The 14978-nt window shown below is 39.6% G+C and overlaps 1 protein-coding gene across 5 annotated transcripts; it reads left to right on the forward strand.

Annotated features, from left to right (window-relative positions):
• The first annotated feature begins 361 nt into the window (after positions 1-361).
• LOC126625099 (probable copper-transporting ATPase HMA5) lies at positions 362-9807 on the forward strand. 5 transcript variants are annotated; one of them, XM_050294177.1, is made up of 7 exons: positions 362-397; positions 4281-4618; positions 6493-7887; positions 7994-8248; positions 8392-8514; positions 8642-9121; positions 9218-9807. In XM_050294177.1, exons 2-7 carry the CDS (start codon positions 4328-4330, stop codon positions 9632-9634), a joined length of 2961 nt encoding a protein of 986 aa, XP_050150134.1. In that variant the 5' UTR covers positions 362-397; positions 4281-4327; the 3' UTR covers positions 9635-9807. The 5 variants fall into 5 exon arrangements, with proteins under 5 accessions (XP_050150134.1, XP_050150132.1, XP_050150130.1 ...); XM_050294175.1 differs by having other exon boundaries at positions 362-392; XM_050294173.1 differs by lacking the exon at positions 362-397 and adding an exon at positions 3471-3607.
• The last annotated feature ends 5171 nt before the right edge of the window (positions 9808-14978 follow it).

The raw sequence follows: 14978 nt of genomic DNA on the forward strand, positions 1-14978 counted from the left end.
AAAATAAATAAATAAATAAACCCCTCATGATTCATACAATATAATATATTATATATCAATAAAAAATTATCAATATATTAGAAGAAACATTTTTTCCAACATCCGTGGTTGGTTGTATCGCGTCGTTTTCGGTTATATAGTCTTATAGATGAATAGTTTTGTGTAGAAATCATATAACGTTTGTTCTTTTTTTTTTTTTTTTTTTTTTTTGTCCAAGTCGTATCCTGAAGTTTTAAAAGTCCATTAATTAGTATATCAAGATTCACTGTAGCTTTTGTTGCATCTGTCACCCCATTTTGGAGTACGTTCGGTAGTTCTAGTATATATATGGAAGAATACTTGATTTTTTGTACACAATCGCAGAGGTTTGCTTCTGTGACCATACCTTTCAAGTAAGGTTCTCTCTCTCTCTCTCTCTCTCTCTCTCTCTCTCTCTCTCTCTCTCTTCATGCACATGCAGTTTCTAGGCTTCTTTTCCTATTTATGGGTTCATTAATATATTTCTCCCCAAATAATCGATCATATATTCAAAAGCCAGTTGCTTTTCTAATGATATATTCTTTGAAGTATTTTAATTATTATTGTTTCCCTGTATGCCCTCCATTTAATCTAAGGAAAACTAATGAAAAAGCCTTGAAAACTTTGAGTTTTAACGATAAGGATAAAATAAATGGTAAAGTGAATAGTTTCAGGATTGACTTTTTAGTGTAAAAATATGGTTTTTCGTTAAAATGAACAGAACCAAGAGCTTTTCGTTAAAGTTCTCTTTAATCTAATAGCTTATACTCTCTTGTTTCAGTTATGCAAGAAATAACCATTTGATTTCTAGATTTTTCTTTTCATCATCATTTATAACATGCGGATTTCCTAATCATTTACCTAGCTAATACGTGGAATTATATTCGTTTTCCTGCCTAGCATCATAGCATGAGGATGTTAATTGTATTCATTTTCATTTCTATTTTTGGTCTGATATTTGTTTTTGTTTCTAAACTAAATATAGATGATGACCTAAAACTCACCTTGTATTATACTTGGGAACCAAATTCTAGACATCATATTCACCAAATTCTAGACATCATATTCCATCTCAACAAAACAAAAGAGAACCAAGGGCGGAAATTTGCTTTTTTATCAAAATATATCTTAATACACCCACGTATTTTCTCAAAATAAATTCCCAAAACACTCTTAACATACACCTAACGTTTTCAACATACGCTCCACAATAATTATTTTATTTTATTTAGTTTTGCTTCTCCGTGAAAACATAGAAATCAAGTTGAGGAAAAATGAAGTTGTTATCTGCATCTAAAGATATATTAACTTTAAAATAAAATAAAAGATCGTTGCAATGAGACTCAACCTAATTGCTTACAATAGAAAGATTGTAGTTTTGAGAATTAAAAGATGATAAATAAATCTGAGACATATAAATTAAAGTGATTTGGGTATATTTGAAGAAAAAAATGAAACAGCTTAAGAGGTCAAAATTGTCATTGTCTATTAGTGTATATAGTCATTACTAACAAATTTATTTGTGAAGTATATTCAACAATATGTGAGATATGTTAATATGAAAATTTAATTTTTTTGTTTGTTTGTTGATATGATGTGTGTACCAAAAACAAAAATTCCTTAACAAATGTGTAAAAAAACATTTATTCCATGATAAGCTCACGTATTGTCGTGGATATTTTCCACTAAATATAACCTAAGAAATAAAAGATTAAGGGTTAGTTTGGGATTGTGTTGGTTTAAAAAAAAAAAAACAGTTTATTAAAAAATTTAGAACATTAAATGTGTTTGATAAAAAAATAAAAAAATAAAAATTTTAAAACTGCAGCAAATGAAAGTAGAAAAGCATAGAAAAGTAAAATCATGATCTAACATGCTTCTAAAAAATGTTTTTTTTTTTTTTCAAATCATAGTAATCAATGCTCATTTAATGAAAATTTTAATTGGCAAGTATACTCCACATATTTTTACAAAATTACAATTTTTGTTCCCTACATTATTGTCTTTGACAATTATTATACCACATTAAATAATATATCCCTTTTAGTCATTTAATACATTCAAAGCAATTTATATAAAAGTTTACCAGACACTCGGACAATGTTTTTTTTTATTAAAAGCACTTTTACAAAAAAAAAAAAAAAATTACTAAACACTCAACAACTTTATTTTACAGCACAACAATATTAAACTAATCCTAATTTGAAACTGACTTTTACTTGCCTTTTTAAGATTCTTAGGGTTTTTCTGCATATATAATTGCCAACAACTTCATCGTCTATCCCATAGCGTCGGACCTAGATAATGACGGAACCCACCACCCTCCACCGCTAATCTATTTGTACAAACAATCTCCCACCGTTGAATACTCATTACATTCAAAATTAAATGCTAACAAGAATTGGATTCCTTGATTACGAATTTCTGGTGCGGTTCATGATCAGGATCAGAAACACATTCATTGGGTTTCTAAGGAAACTCTCGAACTTCGGAAGGCTGGGGGGGGGGGGGGGGGGGCTTGGTTTCAAATGCTTTATGGACTTTAATGATGTCCTCATAGCGAAACAATGTTGGCATCTAATCTAGGAACCTGAGTCTCTGTGGGCAAGGGTATTGAAGGATCGTTACTTCCTTCACTGTTCATTTATGGTTGCTAAGCAAGGAGGCCGTGCCTCTTGGGCATGGTTGAGTCTGCTTACGGGAAGATACATTCTGCTTAAAGGCTCCCACTGGCAGGTGATGAATAGGAAGGAGATTCGGATTTGGCGTGATAGATGGTTGCTAGCGCTTCCAAATGGACACCCCATCCCTTCTGGGACGGTGCAGGTTAGCTGTAATACCACTGTGGATTCCCTTACTAACCCGGCCAATGGGGATTGGGATATTCAGTTCCTTAAACTGTTCATCTCACTGAAGGAGGTTGATACAATTTTGGAAACTCAAATTGGTGATCCAATGATACGAGATATGCTAGTGTGGCCTCTTGATAAAAAAAAGTATTTATTATGTAAAATCAGGTTATCATTAGGTGCACTCTCCGGTCACTCCTAGGATCCCCGCAGCTCCTCATCAATTATAACCAACCCGGAGGTATTATGGAAGTTTGTGTGGAAGCTCAAAACTCCCCTAAAAATCAGGTGTTTCTTGTGGAAGACGTTGCACCCTGCCCACAATGGAAGCTCTCTATCGCCGGAAATTGGCAGCTTCACCAATTTGCCCTATATGCCACACTCATGAGGAGTCGATTAAGCACCTATTTCTCCTATGTCCATGGGTGGAAACCATTTGGTTTGGGGGAGCTTTAAACTATAGGGTTAATAGGAGTGAGGTAACATCGTGGAGGAATTGGCTTCTTGCAGTCATTCGGGCCAATGATAAATCGAAGCCTGATTTGGAGAGGGTTTTGTCTTTGATTGCCTTCTCCTGTTGGCATATTTGGAAAGCTCGATGTTGTTTTCTCTTCCAACATAAACATATCAACCCGCTACAGGTGCTGTCAGCAATCTCCACAAGTGTTGGTGCTTTCCTCAAGGCGACGCAGTCTCCCTCCATGAGCGCGATGCAACATAGACATGGTGGTGCTGGGCAGGTTAGTTGGATGCCACCGGCTCTTCCCTTTGTAAAAATTAATGTCGATGCGAGTTGGGATGCTTCCACAGGAGAAGGTTTTGCAGGGGCAGTGGTTCGGGATTCTTTTGGCAATTTCATTGATGCTCGAAGAACCAAGACTAGTGCGCCCTGTGTTGCCGTTGCAGAAGCGTTGGCTCTGAGGCGTGGCTGTGAGTTGGGTGTATCGTTGGGTCTGACCCATGTAGTTATCGAATCTGATTCTAAGGAATCTATTTCTTGTATGCGGGCAAACATATCTGATGGCAGATGGGAGGCTTTTCCAGTTTTAGCGAGGTGTTTGAAACTTGGGGAAGCCTTTCAAGACTGTCGCTGGCTTTGGAAGCCAATAACAGCCAATATGGCGGCTGACATCTTGCACAAGTAAAGACAGCTTACCTTGCCCGGCTTAATTTAGAGTTGGTTGTGCAAGGGGGACGCTCAAAGCTTTGCTTGCAGAGTTGGGTCTTCTACCCCTTGTAATTCCAGTTTGTTTTTTGGTTGTTTGCCTGGTGATGGGCTTTCGTTGTAATCTTTGACTTCTCTTGCCCTAGTTAATATGTTTCCAATTTACCAAAAAAAAAAAAATTTAAATGCTAACTTCGCGGACACATTACCCTCCAATTATGAAACTTTCCTCATTTTTTTTTCTTCAGAGACAAAAAGAAGGCTCCAATCGTAGCCACCAACAAACCTCACGTTCATGGCGACAAAGTTCTTGGCTCTCTGCATTCGCAACGAGAGCCGGGGAGACCTCTCTCCTCGACCCCACTATCCATCCATGCCAAAGTACCCCAGAGGTGTGGCGGCTGAGGAGACCAGCCTGGCGGCCAAAACCGAGGCTAAGGCCCTATTCTCTGTCATGGGCATGACGTGCTCTGCCTGCGCCGGATCAGTCGAGAAGGCGGTCAAGAGGCTCCCCGGGATTCGTGAGGCCGTTGTCGACGTCTTGAACAACCGGGCGCAAGTCATGTTCTTTCCCAATTTCGTTAGTGTAAGTCGCTTTACCTGTGAAGAGAATCTTTCATTTTGTTTCTGCTTTTCATTGATGATTTCACGTAGATAAATAAATTAGTGAGCATCACCATTACCGGGAGTAATGAGCAAAAATATTCTCTAATTATATCCATGTTTATATGTGATGTGTCTTGGATTTGGCCTGTCATACATGTGATTTACGTCACTTAACACACGCCTCTTGCCTTTTTGCTTTCCCAAATGTACAGAATTGCTTCTGCACTTTTGCACACAAAGAAATTGTCCGCTTAATTTTAGAACTAGGTTAAAAATTGGGATTTTTCTAAGCTTCGATTCAGAGCTAATTTATTCTATCCCTGGAGAAAACATAGTTGTGGCATTTGGATTGAGTTTGCTCACTTTATTTCTCTTTCTGTAAACTCTTATTCTAGCATTTAGAATAAGTAAATTAAAAAAGAATCAAGGAACCAAAATGAACAGGAATGTGTTGAATGAAAAATAATTAAAAGCCCTAAGTTTGAGACAGCGTTGTTTAAAGAGTTTGCACACTTGTTTTCTCCTTCTGTAAACTCTTATTTATTTCTAGCATTTGAATTAAGTAAATTAAAAAACAATCAAGAAACAAAAATGAACAAGAATGTGTAGAATGAAAAAAAGAATGTGTGAAAATAACAAGATTTTCTCTATCCAAGAAAAAAGGTGTACTTGGAGATCAAATCCAATATAAATAATAAGTAGATGTTATAAAGAGTTCAAATTCTGTTTGTATATTGTTTCTGCGTTGTTACGTATTGTGTTTATAATAAAGCCAGGTTCTTTGTAGATTTGATCAAAAGTCAAGTATCAAGACAAAAAAAAAAAAAAAAAAAACCATACAATTAGAACATCTTATTTTATTCTTAAACCTCTTAATTCACGGCCTTAGCTGACGCTTAATCATAGTTGCAATCTTTGACTTCGCTTCATAGTTTGTAGAGATTGACAAACCTAATTTTTCTTTATTAAGAAAAAGAAGGCTTATCTTCCACACCAAGTACAAACCAAACTACAGTCTATTAAAATATAAGCAAGCTCTAACCTCTTGCTAGAATTAATATGTATATAAAAACGAAATTAATACTATGCATGACGTCTAACAGTTTGACCAGCATGCCCAACATTTATCTCAATAGACTATTATTTAGGTAAATGATTTTCACACTACAGTTAATTTTTGTCATTTGATTCTTCTTTACTTTTAACTCAACGGCAAGAAAATAGAGAAGACTGTGCAAGCAGAGAACATGGGGTGTGAAAATCAAGTCCCTAATTTTATGCCAAGGTAACGCAGATTTGCACCTTGAGTCAGAAACTGTTCTGGTTGCTTGCCTATATGTCTTCTATTAGCAACAACTTTAACCATTTGAAAGAAATAATTAACGTGAACACTTGAGACAGATGACATTTGCAACTATGTGAAAACACCTTTGATCTGTGTATTCATCCAACACAAACAATAAATTACCAAATTTTAAGATCTTTGATTATTAATAACTAAAAAGTACTAATAGAATTGTGGCTTTTTTAGCTGCTGTCACTTGTGTTCTACAGAAATACCAAGGTTTTACGTAGAAGATTATTACCTAGGAGACATCTCTAGTAGTCTAGTTGAGCTAGCTTTAATTTGGGTAGAATCATTTTTTGAAGATTTTCGCAAGGGAATTTCGATTCCTGACATTTAATCTCTTGATAGAAACTGAATTTTTGGCACTATTGCATATACCATTCTGTAGTTTGAGAATTTTTCTCTGGCTTCTATTGTCTAATAACTAGTTTCTTGCTTATCATTTCCCATCAGTTTATTTATTAGTAGTTGGCCTTTTTTTATAGCTGTTGTCTTACATCTTGTAGGCGGAGAATATTCGTGAGACAATTGAAGATGTTGGATTCCAAGCCACGTTGATTAATGATGAGGGAAATGAGAAGTCCATATTGATATGCAGAATTCGGATAAAGGGAATGACTTGCACTTCTTGCTCAACTACTGTTGAATCAGCTTTACAGGCAGTTCATGGTGTACAAAAAGCCCAAGTTGCCTTAGCAACTGAAGAAGCAGATGTCCACTATGATCCAAAGGTTGTGAGCTACAACCAGCTGTTGCAAACCATTGAAGACACTGGATTCGAAGGCATACTTATTACCACAGGGGAAGACATGAGCCGGATAGAGCTTGAAGTTGATGGTGTAAGGACTGATCGCTCGATGAGAATACTTGGACAGTCTCTTCAAGCACTCCCTGGTGTGCAAACTGTAGACTTTGATTCTGAAATCAAGAAAATCGCTGTTTCTTACAAATCAGATATGACAGGGCCAAGAAGTTTCATTAATGTGATTGAAGCAACTGGGTCCAGGCGTTTCAAGGCAAAGATTTTTCCAGGAGGTGAAGCAGGAAGCGATAGTCATAGAAAGGAGGAAATTAAGCAGTATTTTAGAGTCTTTCTGTGGAGTTTGGTTTTCACTATTCCGGTGTTTTTAACCTCCATGGTGTTCATGTATATTCCTGGAATTAAGCATGGCCTAGAAACTAAAATAGTGCATAATCTCATGATTGGGGAGCTCATGAGGTGGATTCTGGCCACTCCGGTGCAATTCATTATAGGCCGGAGGTTCTATACTGGGGCATACAAATCACTACGGCATGGTTCTGCGAATATGGACGTGCTGATCGCATTAGGAACAAATGCAGCCTATTTTTATTCAGTCTACTCGGTAGTGAGAGCTGCTACCTCTCCAGATTTTATGGGTACTGATTTCTTCGAGACTAGTGCCATGCTTATTTCATTCATTCTTCTTGGAAAGTACCTAGAGGTATTAGCTAAGGGGAAGACATCAGATGCCATTGCCAAACTGATGGACTTGGCACCTGAAACAGCAACATTATTGGTACTAGACGAAGAAGGAAATGTGATAAATGAAGAGGAAATTGATAGTAGGTTGATACAAAAGAATGATATCCTTAAAATTATTCCTGGAGCGAAAGTAGCTTCAGATGGTTATGTTACATGGGGGCAAAGCCATGTTAATGAGAGTATGATAACAGGCGAAGCACGGCCGGTCGCAAAAAGAAAGGGTGATTCAGTCATTGGAGGTACTTTGAATGAGAATGGTGTCCTACATATCAAGGCAACTAGGGTTGGTGCAGAAAGTTCCCTTTCGCAAATTGTGCGGCTTGTTGAGTCAGCTCAGATGGCCAAAGCTCCTGTACAGAAATTTGCTGACCGCATTTCCAAATACTTCGTGCCACTGGTATGAATTATTACATGATTAATTAGTCAAGTTCTTTAAGGATTTGTTTTGGTTCAACTGAAAGGATACCGGAGGCTTTTTCTTAAAATGTGGTTTTAATTTGCAGGTGATCCTACTTTCGTTCTTGACCTGGCTTTCCTGGTTTTTGTCTGGAAGATACCATGGCTACCCTGAATCTTGGATACCATCTTCCATGGATAGCTTTGAGCTTTCTCTCCAGTTTGGAATCTCTGTCATGGTTATAGCATGCCCTTGTGCTTTAGGCCTAGCAACTCCCACAGCTGTCATGGTTGGAACTGGAGTAGGCGCATCTCAAGGTGTATTGATCAAAGGAGGCCAAGCATTAGAAAGTGCACATAAGGTTAGGAAGTGGCATCCTTATAGCAGTTTGATGCTTTCTATAATATCGAAATTGGCAATTTTCTGCATTGGGGCAGTATAAGAGCAATTATTATGCAATTTAATGATCAAGTGTAACTATAGATTTGATTGATGATGTTTTAGGTGAACTGCATTGTATTCGACAAGACAGGGACTCTCACAATTGGAAAGCCAGTGGTTGTTAACACACGACTCCTGAAAAATATGGTGCTGCGAGAATTCTATGAACTTGTTGCTGCAGCTGAGGTCGGTTTTAACATATAAAACACGTCTGTAGTATTTTTAGAAATTCATGAAGAGTTTTTTTATATGTTCATTATTATCCACAATGATTTGAAGCTTCACTATTTTGTATGATTTATATATATATCAGGTGAACAGCGAACACCCGTTGGCTAAGGCCATTGTTGAGTACGCCAAAAAGTTCAGAGAAGACGAAGAGAATCCTGCCTGGCCAGAAGCAAAAGACTTTGAATCCATTACTGGTCATGGGGTGAAGGCCATTGTTAGGAACAAGGAAATAATTGTTGGCAACAAGAGTTTGATGGTGGAGCGCAACACTGCGGTTCCAATTGATGCAGAAGAGATACTTGCAGAAGCTGAAGGACTTGCTCAAACTGGGATTTTAATAGCTATAGATGGAAAAGTGGCTGGAGTTCTGTCCATATCTGATCCACTGAAACCAGGTGCTCAAGAAGTAATTTCCATACTCAAGTCTATGAAAATTAGAAGCATAATGGTGACAGGTGACAATTGGGGAACTGCAAATTCTATCGCTAATGAAGTTGGAATTGAGACCGTTATAGCAGAAGCCAAACCCGATCAGAAAGCAGAGAAAGTGAAGGAATTGCAGGTACATATAATGAATGTTAATTTGTTACAAACTACAAGAGTATGTTATTAACTTCATGCACACTGCATGCACGTTACTAAATTTCAATGTTCACAGGCTTCCGGCAACATCGTGGCAATGGTGGGAGACGGAATCAATGACTCACCAGCACTTGTGGCAGCGGATGTAGGAATGGCAATTGGTGCAGGAACAGACATTGCCATTGAGGCAGCTGACATTGTTCTAATGAAAAGCAACTTGGAGGATGTGATAACTGCGATTCACCTTTCCAGGAAAACTTTCACCCGTATCCGTTTGAACTACATTTGGGCTTTGGGATACAACGTTCTTGGCATTCCAATAGCTGCAGGAGCCCTTTTCCCATATACTGGATTTCGTTTACCACCATGGATTGCTGGAGCTGCAATGGCTGCTTCTTCGGTCAGCGTTGTTTGCTGCTCTCTGCTGCTGAAGAATTATAAGAGGCCAAAGGTTCTGGACAACTTGGAGGTACGCGGAATAAGTATTGAGTGATTGATTAGGAGCCTTTTAATTCTGTTGTGTGTACGCGTGGAGGACTCAAGTTCGAGTAATTTGAGTAGTGGTTTGGCTGCAATAGCAAATATGTAATAATGTAGGTTGTTTACATACGTTCTGTATATATAAGCGTATACGTATGCAAGTTTCGTTAGAACACATGACATGCATTTGTAGTGTTGTTATCGTAATTGATGGATGCTTAAATCATCCATGAAAAAGGAAAATCATCCATCCAGTCTCCATCTGAAAGTGAATTACGTAAATGAAGGGCTCTTCTCTAAGTGTCAAGGGAATCTTCCTTTGTGCTTGGTCTTCTCCTTCTTTCTCCCTAGACCTCCTATTATTCCCCTTTTGTTGTAAGATAGCTACACTATTGAGACCTGCAGTTTGCTTCTTCCCGAGACGCTCCTTTCCTAGGGCAGCCTTCCACATGCGCTAATTCTGGTAGCGCACCTCATGACTTTCGCGCGTTGATTGTCTGTGCAGGCTGGGAAGGGAAAGTCAGCATTAAATGCCTGACTTGTTGGGCTTAACATACATTTTGTTGGTACCATATTATATTGGGTCTCGTTACTTGGGCTTCCAAACATTGAGCCCATGATTTATGTAAAGTGAGAGAAGCCCTTAGTCTATAAAAGGGACTCATCACCCTCACAATCCTCAGGCCTCACATCCCCAAACAGAGGGCTCACATCCGGCAACCCTCTCACAAACAGAGAAACACTTTCAAACTCTCTCTTTCTCTGGGGGATTCCCCCTCACACTTGTAATCCATACATTCATACATAGAAATACAATCAACATCAGTGTGGACGTAGCCCAAACATTCGGATGAACCACGATACATCTTTTGTTCTTTACTTTCTTGCAGATTCACGGTCGGATTTACGTTGTTCCAAGCCACTTCGGTTTTGTGCATCAACATTTGGTGTCGTCTGTGGGAAAAGACACGAAAAGCTATGTTGGTCCTCTCTCAATTTTTCATACCTTCACTGTGAATCTGCAGAAACCCAAAAATCAAACATCTGCATAGTCATTGCAAAACCCATGTCTTCCGCTTCAACTTCCGGACACGGCAGCATTGATGGAAACAGTCATATTCCTTCTTTCTCTATCCTCTCACTAACCCATACAGAGACACAGACACCGATCTCTCTCTCTCTCTTCTTTCTCTCTCTCATCACGTCTTATTGTGTACAGTCAATCAGTCACAGATCTTTGCTCCAATGAAAAAAAAATGAAGAATGGCAACAAGTTCAAATTGTGAGAGAATTGGTACCTAAATGTGGAAGAAGATCGAGTTTAAAAGCTGAAAGTGAGCGACCTGTTCATTTATTTCCCTCTATACTATTAAGTCGTGTCGTCTATACAAAGCACAACTCTCTCCCTCTCTGTGAGTCGGTGAGTATCTGGGGAGGGCTTTGAGATTGCTAGTGTCTGTGTGGTGGTGGATTAGATTGACAAAACTAACAATGGCAGAGCCGGCCTCATCGGTCTGGTTTCGATGCTGGCTGCCCGTGCATTTAGGTCACCAAGAATTGTCATTATGGATATGGATGACCAGCGTCTAGCAATAGCGAAGTCTCTCGGTGCTGATGACACTCTCAAAGCTTTCAACAAAAATGGAGGATTTGGATGATGAAATTGCCCAGATCAAGACAACCATGAAATCCAACGTGGATGTGAACTTCGATTGTGTCGGTTTTTAACAAAACCATGTCAACAGCTCTTGGTGCCACCCATCCTGACGACAAAGTTTGCCTTGTCGGAATGGAACACGGCGCGATGACATTCCCACTTACTCCAGCTGCTGCCAGGAAAGGTGTCGTCTCCGACGAGGGAACTGTGACCGGCGCCCACCGCCTTCAATGGGTCTCTAACCTACCCTTTCAGAATTTTCAATCATCCAACAGCGCGGCCAATGCTATAACCTAGCTACTTCCTCTTCAAACCTCCGTGCTGGTGGCGAAATTAAGATCGAAACTAGTAAGAATGGAGTTGTTAAACAGTAGGTCGTGGACGAACGAGAAGCATGTCGAGTTTTTGAACAGCATGGAGGAATCCTTCGTGCATGCCATGTTTGAGAAGAAGAAGGATCACCGTCGTCCTTCTCGTCTCGACCGGTACTTTCCGAACACCTCTGACTCAACCCTAGATCTCAAAACCAACAACAGAATTTCCAAAAACCATAACTCTTCACAAGGTGGCAGAATGGGTGGTAGATGTCATAAAAGATTAAGGATGTTATCATCTCAGCCGTCCATTACATCACAAAATCAGCAAACAGTGCACCGCCATTCATGGATTCAAATACCCACCAACACAATAGGTTGCTATAACAAAAGGTTTACACTATAGCAAGCAGTGCACCGCACATCCACAGCCACAGCAGTAGCAGCAACAGCTACAACAGAAATCCACCGACTCAAATATTTCTCTCCTCAGCCAATCAGAGAAGCCTAACATCACTGACTCTGATATTGGAGGATGTGACATTCAGAAGCAAGAAATTCTAGAAGCAGTAGAACTACCACTTACTCACCACGAGTGATACAAACAGACTGGAACTGCCTCCGAATATGTACAAGATCGATTCGATTAGGGCTGAGATAAAGAATGGAGTTTTGAAGCTGGTGATTCCGATGGTGAAGGAGGAAGAGAGAAAGGATGTATTTGAGGATTCCCAGGTTTAGGAGCCATGTAATGGGCATCCAGCTTAAAGCCACCTTCCTTCCGCGCACCAGGACCATCGTCGACGTCGACTATATCCGACCTCTGCATCGTCATCGTCGGGGCCCGACAAATCGTTGGCAAGTCCAAGCTCGATCTCCTACACCACAAGCTTTCCTCTGCGAAAGCACATGGGTGACACTACAAAAGCAAGGAATAAAGAGAGCAGACCATAATTTCGTCAAAAATAGAAAAAGAGAGAAGGTCATCTGAAAAAGAAAATCTGACTCCTATTAGTTAAAGTGGTGGTGAGTCCCTCATAGTAACGTAGGCTGGGCCATTGGCAAGAGTTTTGTTTCTTATGATGCATTAGTGCAAAAGATCAACATAGAAGGCATTGCTTTACAGGGTTCTGGATGGGTAGGACTTGGGACTTGCTTTAGACAAAAAATTGAAGGACCTCGTGGTTGAAACCACTGCAAATCAGATGAAGGGAAGCGCATGTTCCCACCATGCCCATTTTCTGAAAAAGCTAGGGGAAAAGCGGAGATAAGATTCTTTCCTTATAATAATTCTATTATTATCTTTGGTATTGTCAACCACTCTCACAAGGGAAAAAGTAAAAAAAAAAAACTCACAGGTACATGCAGAGAGTAACTTGTGTAAAATGGGGTGGAGACGGTGTCATATATATAGGCTCCCAGGATTGTACTATCAAAGTATGAGAGACCATGCCTGCTGACCAAACTTGATTTCACGTGAAGTTTTCATCCAACAGCTGGACCGCTGAGGTTGATGTGAAGGGAGAAATCTTGTTGTTGCCAAGTCCCAACAGTTTTTTTTTTTAATGATGTGATTTACTTTTCTTATCTTTTGGAGACATCTGTATAACCCCACCAGAGGGTAATCATAAATAAAGAAAGAAGGCAGCATGCCTAAAAATTTAAAAAAAAAAAAAAAAAAAAGGGAAAATGTTTGCAAGCCAAAAATAGTGGGCTGGAATGTTATGTGGAGGGCGAAGGCCCATATGCCCATAAGAGCCAGGCCCTATGGCTTCAAACTCCAACCTCCATCCCTCCACTTAAGGTTCACCTTCTATTATCACCAACCAGGTGATCAAAAGTACATCCAGTACTCCAAAATTATTCCGTAGTCTACCGTTATTATCACCAACCAGGTGATCAAAAGTACGTCCAGTACTTCAAATTTATTCGGCAGCCTACCACTATTATCACCAACTAGGTGATCAAAAGTACGTCCAGTACTCCAAAATTATACATGAGCATCACTTATGTCAATCATACATAAACATTCATGAGCATTACTCATGTCAATCATACATAAACATTCATGAGCATCACTCATGTCAACATCCATGAGCATCACTCATGTCAATCAACATAAACATTCATGAGTGTCACTCATGTCAACCAGCTTCGAAAGCTTCATTTACAAAGCTCCGACTTTAAAGCTTCATTTACAAAAGCTCCAGCTTCAAAGCTTCACTTTCAAAGCCTCACCTATAAAACTTCACTTTCAAAGCTTCACCTACAAAGCTTCAATGCATGGTATACAAAGACCGCCTCCGAACAACCGCCACTTCGGCCCATACATAGATTGAATTTGAAGTCTCCAGCCAACAAACTCTATTGACTGAAGACTTAGGGGACTACACTATGTACCATATATTGGGCTTCCGTAACTGGGCCTCATGAAAAATACTTAGGGGACTTAGCCCTTTATTTATGTACTGAGGAGCGAACCCTTATTCTATAAAAGAGACTCCCTTACTTTCATTAGAGACACCCATTATTCATGTATTGAAGAGCAAACCCTTATTTTATAAAAGGGACTCCCTCACCTTCATTAGAAAGACTCTTAGCCCATCACTTATGTATTGAGGAGTGAACCCTTATTCTATAAAAGGGACTCCCTCACCTTCATTAGAGAGCATCGCCGCCAACTGAGCAACCGCCTCGTCTCGAGCATCACTCCTAACCCATCACTTATGTATTGAGGAGCGAGCCCTTATTCTATAAAAGGGACTTCCTCACCATCATTACAGAGCATCACCGCCTGCTGAGCAACCGTCTCGCCACGAGCATCAACTCTAGCCCATCATTTAGGTATTGAGGAGCGAGCCCTTATTCTATAAAGGGGACTCCCTCACCTTCAACGCCACAAGCCGAGCAGCCTCGCAACATGTGCTACTTTTAGTTGAGCATCATTTCACATTGAGTACCGCATCATATTGAATTTCAATTCTATACGACATCTAGTTACTTCAGCCTACACATGGACTGAATTTCAAGTCTCCAGCCAAAAGACTCTCTTGACTGAAGACTTGAGAGACTACTGTTGGTACCATATTATATTGGGCCTCGTTACTTGGGCTTCCAGACATTGAGCCCATGATTTATGTAAAAGGGGAGGAGCCCTTAGTCTATAAAAGGGACTCATCACCCTCACAATCCTCAAGCCTCACATTCCTAAACAGAGGGCTTACATCCGGCAACCCTCTCACAAACAGAGAAACACTCTCAAACTCTCTTTCTCTGGGGATTCCCCCTCACACTTGTAATCCATACATTCATACAGAGAAATACAATCAACATCAGTGTGGACGTAGCCCAAACATTGGGGTGAACCACGATACATCTTGTGTTCT

Source organism: Malus sylvestris, chromosome 6 (assembly GCF_916048215.2).
Source record: "Malus sylvestris chromosome 6, drMalSylv7.2, whole genome shotgun sequence".
In the NCBI taxonomy this organism is placed as follows: Eukaryota; Viridiplantae; Streptophyta; class Magnoliopsida; order Rosales; family Rosaceae; genus Malus; species Malus sylvestris.

Coding starts and splice junctions, on each gene's coding strand:
- LOC126625099 (XM_050294177.1), top strand. CDS start 4,328: ATGGCGACAAAGTTCTTGGCTCTCTGCATTCGCAACGAGAGCCGGGGA. Junction 8,249..8,391: donor CATTAGAAAGTGCACATAAG/GTTAGGAAGTGG, acceptor ATGATGTTTTAG/GTGAACTGCATTGTATTCGA. Junction 8,515..8,641: donor AACTTGTTGCTGCAGCTGAG/GTCGGTTTTAAC, acceptor TATATATATCAG/GTGAACAGCGAACACCCGTT.